Below are 7280 nucleotides of genomic sequence, written 5' to 3'. Positions count from 1 at the left end.
TGAATACATATGAGGACGACTGTAAATGTGTCTAACCAGGATTATTTTCCACTGAAGTTAAGGTCAGCTCGACAGGATGAGCCGTCAGCCAGAGGAGAGCTCGTCTAAACCGCCTCAAGTTGCTCATTTACACACAAAGGAAAAGAAATCTACTGAGAAACATTCTCAGCCTAAATTTGCTGAAAAGAACTTTCACGTCACCGCGTTACGTCAAAAACGCAGTGACGTGAGTCCGCGCGCGCGCGCGGAGACCCGTGCGTGTTTACGCACAGCCACGGGTGGAGGCGGGGATTGGTCCTAATGAGCAACACAGAAAAGAAGAAAAACAGAAAAGAAAAGCATCAGAAGAAAATCCCGCCATTAATGGAAACCTCTGAAAGCGAGAAGTCAAGCTGCGTGACGCGGGGCTGCGTGACGCGGGGCTGGCTCGTGGGGCTGCGTGTTGGACTCGGATGGAACCTGGGTTTTGTGTTGGACACGCTGACTGTCAGAGTGGGCTGTGGAAGTGGGGGTGCCAGATGGGACCACAGCCTCACCTGGCGCGTTTGGAAATAAGTCGCGGCTCGTGCGTCTGCTCCGCTGTGCACCCGCGTGCGCTTCGGTCCTCGTGCTGCTGCAGCTTCCTCTCCATGGACCATGAAGGCGTCCCGCAGGTGTAGGACCCTTCTGTCGGTGGGCTTGAACTTCCTCGCGCTTCTTTTCGCCATAACCGCGTTCGTGACGACGTACTGGTGCGTGGGGACGCAGAGAGTCCCCAAACCGAAGTGCACCAAGCTGCGCACGCACCAGTGCATCGATTACGGCGTGAACGAAACGGACCCCAACAAGGTGGTCTACAGCTGGGAGACCGGGGACGACAGGTTCCTGTTCCGCCAGTTCCACACTGGGATCTGGTTCTCCTGCGAGGAGAACATCCACGATGAAAGTAAGACAAGGTGTGTGTGTGTGTGTGTGTGTGTGTGTGTGTCTCAATTCCTTGTAGGATTTATACTCTTATATAGTTTGTTATATTTTAAATTGTGATTCTCACAAATCTTCCATACTGCTGATTCTTTTAGAATAAAAATAAAGAAAAATGTACAAAACTTTTTTTACTCGTCATTGTTCTTAAATTTCAATCAGAAAAACTCCCAGTAGTCAGACCATCATTCTGCTGCTGTAATTCCCAAGAAGACAAGTAAAAGATCCATAAAAACCATAAAAATTACTCAAATTCTGCAATTAATTATTTTTATTTATTTGGAAAAAAAAAAAAAATCCTTTTTTTTTTAACAAAAAAAATGGATTTTAAAATGATGAAGCAGAAAATCCCGATATTTGATATTTTGATCGGATTTTCCACCCTGGCTGGTGCAAGTGGAGGCGGCTCAGTGACAATCTGTAGTCCGAGTCGTGAAGGAGGTGAAGGAGGAGAACGTTTCCTCCCTTACGCTGCGATTCGTCCCCCCACCTGCAGCGCCTGCAGGCCCAGATGAGCTCCCTACTGGGAGCACTGGGATGGCGTCAGAGGGAGGAGGACGGTCAGGAAGCGTCCTGCTGAGTTTTAGGTGGAAAGTTCCAGAGGAGCAGTTTGACTTTGTTTTAACAGTCTATAAAAAAACGCAACGATGTAAGATTTCACAATAAACATGATGATGATGATGATGAAGGCTGCACTGTGTGTCACATGACATCACCTGATGTCACGACGGGGACTGTTCAGCCTGCCGGCCAAACAGGATTCACACAGCAGACAAATAGCAGATGTTAACGGACGTGTTGGGGGGGGGGGGGGGGGCTTAATGTGGATTATGTAACTGGACTCTTGATGAGTTTTTCCTCAAAGCAGCTGTTGCCACCCTGTTCCCACCTGATTAAAGATTTCCAGTCTCAGCTGATCCAGCGACTTGACCGAAGGGCTCAGTTTTCCGTGCACGGCGCTCGGTGCACGGAGCAGCTTTAGGCTCGCTTTTCCTTATGAACCAGATGTTTAGCAGCTTTGCCAACTCCAGCTGTGGTGGTAAGAGGTCAGACAAAGCATGTGTTTCTTATTAAACATTGAATTTACTTATTTTTCAACTGATGACCTTTAACCTTTGTGTTGCTGTGAGGGTTTAGCGGGTCGTGCTCAGCTGATGTGGTTAAACACCTGGAAACTGGGAGGTAGACGTGGACAGTATCATCTGGGCACGATTAGTTTGGTTAGTTAAGCATAACCCGGTTTTTCTTCACCTTGCTGAAACCTTTTGCATGTTTGCATGCAGTTCTCCACAGTGTGTTCTGCTTCCACTGCATCACGTTCTTCTGGTTCTTCCAGGTGAAAGGTGCCGAAGTTTCATCGATCTGGCTCCGGCATCGGAGAAAGGTGAGTGTCGTCACCTGGAGGCTCGGACATGAGCAGGCATTTCATGTGCCGGTTTTTTCTCACCGATGACATCATGATTTCAAGCTTTCTGATGCGCTACGGAACATAGGATGTCATGCTGCTCTTCACCAAGCCTACATTTCTTATGTTTTACATACTTCCTTCCAGCAACTTATGCAGATCAATAACTGCAGCCCAAACCTGATAAGGTAAACCCGCTTTAGCTATCAGTTCTCATTAGAGAGCCAACTTGTGGTCAAACACTGAAACTTACCTCCCTGATGGATCCCAAGTCGGCTGATGAACCAGAACCAAATTTCAGGTTTCTCCTGAGTTTGGCTTAGAGGTAAAAAAAAGTTTAAGCTAATTTAAATTAATTCCTGGACGCGTGATTGGATAAACCACACTAACTAGATCAGCTTTACCAAAAAAAAAAAGATCAATATTTGTTTCCAATACATTGTGTAAATAAACGTTTAGTTGAGTTCCTGCAGTCCAGGATGGATGATGGATGGATGGATGGATTGATGGATGGATGGATGGATAGATGGAAGGATGGATGGATGGATAGATGGATGGATGGATGGATGGATAGATGGAAGGATGGATGGATGGATGGATAGATGGAAGGATGGATGGATGGATGGATAGATGGAAGGATGGATGGATGGATGGATAGATGGAAGGATGGATGGATGGATGGATAGATGGAAGGATGGATTGATGGATGGATGGATGGATAGATGGAAGGATGGATGGATGGATGGATAGATGGAAGGATGGATGGATGGATGGATTGATGGATGGATGGATGGATAGATGGAAGGATGGATGGATGGATGGATAGATGGAAGGATGGATGGATGGATGGATAGATGGAAGGATGGATGGATGGATGGATAGATGGAAGGATGGATGGATGGATGGATAGATGGAAGGATTGATGGATGGATGGATTGATGGAAGGATTGATGGATGGATGGATAGATGGAAGGATTGATGGATGGATGGATAGATGGAAGGATTGATGGATGGATGGAAGGATTGATGGAAGGATGGATAGATGGAAGGATTGATGGATGGATGGATAGATGGAAGGATTGATGGATGGAAGGATTGATGGAAGGATTGATGGATGGATGGAAGGATTGATGGATAGATTGATAGATGGATGGATGGAAGGATTGATTGATGGAAGGATTGATGGATGGATGGAAGGATTGATTGATGGATGAAAGGATTGATGGATAGATGGATGGATGGATGGATGGAAGGATTGATTGATGGATGGATGGAAGGATTGATGGATGGATGGATGGATGGATGATCGGTGCAACTGCTTGGTTTATATGAACAGGACGGTGTTTCCAAACACACACACGCAGCCAGAAGCAGCATGAACACACACACACACACAGATGCAGCCAGAAGCAGCATGAACACACACACACATGCAGCGTGTTGTAAAGCGCTCTGCGCCGTTCTCCAGGCATGCTGTGGCTCTCGCTGATTTCGGAGATGCTGTACATCGTCCTGCTGCTGGTGGGCTTCAGCCTCATGTGTTTGGAGCTGCTCCACTCCAGTAACGTCATCGATGGACTGAAGCTGAATGCCTTCGCCGCCATCTTCACCGTCCTCTCAGGTAGCCTGCTCTTATTCGGCCCCGCTGGAACGATCCTCTAGCTGCTCTTCAAGCCTTTTTCTCCACCGGTTTCAGGTCTTCTTGGCATGGTGGCGCATGTGATGTACACACAGGTCTTCCAGGTCACGGTCAGCCTCGGCCCACCTGACTGGAGGCCCTACAACTGGGATTACGGCTGGTCCTTCTGGTAGGATTAACACATGATTTCCACGCTACATGTTGCAGCTGAACGCCACCTCTGTCCAGTGTCGCTGTCTGTAATGAAAGCTGTCATGTTCCGCTGGATTAGGCTTCGCTGTAAGAAGCACGATGCAGATTTGATTGGAATTGCGTAAGGCGATAATATTTGTGTCCAGTGCAGGATAACTGCTGAGATGTTGGTGAACATATGTGTGAAATGCACATCATGTGTTTTCTCTGCTGGCTTCATGGCCAACAGACCCTTAGCATCTGTAGCAACCTCCCTGCTACAGACGGAACATATTAACATGTAACTGATTGATTGAACACTGAAATCCATCTTGTTTTGTTTACACCAGCATGGCGTGGGCATCCTTCACCTGCTGCATGGGAGCATCGGTCACCACCCTCAACTCCTACACCAAGACTGTCATCGAATTCCGACACAAACGCAAGACCTTTGAGCAAACCATCCGGGAGGAGCATGCACGGGAGGCCTTCGGGTATTTCCGGGAGCACGCCGTGCATTCCATCTCTAAATCTGTGGAGCTTTGCTCCAGCCACTCCCCCAAACGGGGCAGGAAGACTCCCATTCCTGCCGATTCCTTGGACTTGAGTGACTTTGCAGCGTCGTTGGGGGAGGAACAGTGCTGAGATGAGTCGCCGGAGTGTTATTCCTGGAGACGGGGATGCTTCACTCATACGGCCACGTTGCCTTCACTCAGACTGGGTTTAGCTTCAGGCCACAGAGGATCCAAGCTGGATGAGAAGTGTGGACATTCGGCGACGTGTGTGGACGGTCTGCATCAGTAAACCAGAGTAGAATTAAAAGAGAGGTTGTGTACAAACAGTGTGAGTGTCTGACTTGCTTACAGCCTCATTACCTTCAGTCACAAACGCAAAGCGGCAAATAAAGCTTCACGTTTTCTGCAAACTGTCTCACAAAAGGGTCAGATTAGCCGTGAAAATGTGCGTCCTTCTCTTTTTAATGACAAGCGTGTGAAGCAGATAAAACCTGGACCACAAGAAGGAAGGCTGGACCACAGCTCCCAGTTCCCCCAGCAGGGGGCGGAGTCGTCTCACCGGACCGTGGAGCCTTCAGTTTGAAGGAAATATTTCTGTCTATAAACAAACAAAACTTTTCCAGTTTAAAAGTGGAAATTCTCCCAGTCTAACCAGTCATCTTCCATAAAGCACGCTGTGGCTGGACCAGGACCGGGACCGGGACCAGGATCAGTGACGGGGACCAGACCTTCGTGACCTGAGAGAAGAACTAAACAGAAACAAGGTGGAGCAGCTCGCTGCGGCGCTGCCAGGAGACACAAAGTCCGGTTTGGGCGTGGAGGTCCAGCTCTCTTCAGTAACCATCATCGTATTCCTGCTGCGCCTGCTGGCGGGCCAACATGGCCTGGATGAGGGCGCTGGACTGAGGAGGATGTTGGGTTTGTGCTGCAGCAGAGAGCCACTGCATCCCGTCCTCATGCTCGGCTTTCCGCCTGGCGTCCATCACCTGCATCACGCTGCTCGGTGCTCCGGCTGGAAGGTCGGAGTCCTTTTCAGCCTGTAGTCTGGCCTGCATGGCCAGTGTGACGGCACTGGGTGGCTTCTGGTTCCTCTCTTCCCCCTCGGCTCTCTGCCTGGCTGCCATGGCCTGGGCCAAGGAGGTGGATGAAGGCTGTTCTTCAGGCTGAAAACCTTCATTCTCTCTTTCAGCTCTGTGGCGAGCCAGCATGGCCTGCGTCAGAGTGCTGGAGATGGAAATGTCTGCCGGAGCCAGCACGCCACCCAGGCTCCATCTCTCCTCTTCCTCAAACTGCTGGCGGGCCAGTAAAGCCTGAACCATGGCGTTTGAGCTGGACCGGCCTCCTGACAAGTCCTCGTTAGAACGGCGATTGGTGTGCTGAAAAAAGGAGAAAGGACTCAGAAGCGTTGCAATGCCAACAAACACGTTTCATGAACTGCATGAGAACAGACCGCTCCGCCCGGGTTGTTGGGGTGACATTTCTGTAGCTTCTCTAACAAGAAGGACTTGTCCTTCCCCTCCTGGTGGAAGAAAAGAAACGCAGAAGCATTTCCAGCATCGTTCCGAAGTGAAAAAGGAGAAAGAAGGAACGTAAACAAGTCGAGCTTAGAGGCCGTTTTTTCTGACTCACATTAACGATCTGCTGCCGCAGAAGGTGAATCAGCTTCTTGCGGCCCTGAGTGATTTGCCAGAAGATGTATGTGACGATGCTGCAGCAAACACACGGAACACAGGCAGTAAATGCACAGATTCATATCGCATCACATCCGCTTCATGCATGTGTGCGGCGTGACGTGGAGGTCGGTCTCGCTCTGTGAACCATATCACATGACCAACACGTTTCTCATGGCTGGGTTTCACGGTTCCACGCGTTCACACCAGGAAACCGGTTCAGGTCAATAAGTTTCCTTTAAAGCCTTAAAAAAAGAGTCGAATCGTGTCAGATTCTGCTGCTCCAAACACGTTTACACTTACAGGATGATGAGTGTGACGAGAAAGTAGAAGATTTCACTCCTGATGACATTTTCATAGATCCACACCACCCACTGAGAACCTGGAATATTTTCTAGGTGATCTATCCAGACCCCCACCACGCTGAAGGTGTTGTTGAGTCCCTGAAAAGGGCCGCACCGCTGCGACGGAGTCAGCCTGAAGGGGCAGAACGAGGTGGACAAAGCAAGTCTGAGCTCTGGTTCAGAGGGATTGTGTCGGTAAATATTTAGTGGAAAAGAACAAACTGGTTTCCGTCTCAGCTGCTACGTCAAGTCTTGTTACCTCCAGGCAGTGAATGCAACAATGGACAGGGCTCCCACAAAGAACGGGAAGAAAAGCAGAAAGATGAAGATCGTCTGCATCTGAGCTGCTCGTCCTGATCGCCGTGGAGGCTGGCAGTTCTGGGTCAGGCTGACCTGGAACACGTGCAGGAACAAACCAGTCATCCAGTATGCAGTTTGCTCTGCGTAGCTTTGCTTTACAAGGTCATTCAGGTGGTTTAGAAAGATGCAGATCCTCCCTGGATCACGTTACAAATCATACCGAGCTCATTTCACTTCCTAACACTGACTGACGACGTAGTGTTGCCTCATAATGAC

The 7280-nt window shown here is 49.1% G+C and overlaps 2 protein-coding genes across 2 annotated transcripts in view; one reads left to right on the top strand and one right to left on the bottom strand.

Annotated features, from left to right (window-relative positions):
* Positions 1-326: 326 nt before the first annotated feature.
* LOC306774392 (germ cell-specific gene 1-like protein) lies at positions 327-4953 on the top strand. Its single transcript, XM_079264417.1, has 5 exons — positions 327-925; positions 2297-2344; positions 3834-3986; positions 4062-4173; positions 4526-4953. Exons 1-5 carry the CDS (start codon positions 637-639, stop codon positions 4818-4820), a joined length of 897 nt encoding a protein of 298 aa, XP_079120543.1. The 5' UTR covers positions 327-636; the 3' UTR covers positions 4821-4953.
* A 234-nt stretch (positions 4954-5187) lies between these two features.
* tmc5 (transmembrane channel like 5) overlaps positions 5188-7280 on the bottom strand; it is a gene marked incomplete at its 5' end in the record, with an annotated part of 37399 nt that continues 35306 nt past the window's right edge. The window contains 5 exons of the mRNA XM_079238321.1: positions 5188-6066; positions 6141-6209; positions 6320-6398; positions 6664-6837; positions 6964-7097. Coding sequence (XP_079094447.1) covers positions 5524-6066; positions 6141-6209; positions 6320-6398; positions 6664-6837; positions 6964-7097 — 999 coding nt within the window. The 3' untranslated portion in view covers positions 5188-5523. The remainder of the gene's footprint in view (positions 6067-6140; positions 6210-6319; positions 6399-6663; positions 6838-6963; positions 7098-7280) is intronic.

Source organism: Telmatherina bonti (assembly GCF_933228915.1).
Source record: "Telmatherina bonti genome assembly, chromosome: 3".
NCBI lineage: Eukaryota > Metazoa > Chordata > Actinopteri > Atheriniformes > Telmatherinidae > Telmatherina > Telmatherina bonti.
This window is presented reverse-complemented; position numbering and strand designations above follow the sequence as displayed.

What these genes read in the sequence shown, in the direction of transcription:
- LOC306774392 (XM_079264417.1), top strand. Translation starts at nt 637, where the DNA reads ATGAAGGCGTCCCGCAGGTGTAGGACCCTTCTGTCGGTGGGCTTGAAC. An exon ending in GGAGAACATCCACGATGAAA is followed by an intron (nt 926 to 2,296) that starts GTAAGACAAGGT and finishes TGGTTCTTCCAG; the next exon opens with GTGAAAGGTGCCGAAGTTTC. An exon ending in GGCTCCGGCATCGGAGAAAG is followed by an intron (nt 2,345 to 3,833) that starts GTGAGTGTCGTC and finishes GCCGTTCTCCAG; the next exon opens with GCATGCTGTGGCTCTCGCTG.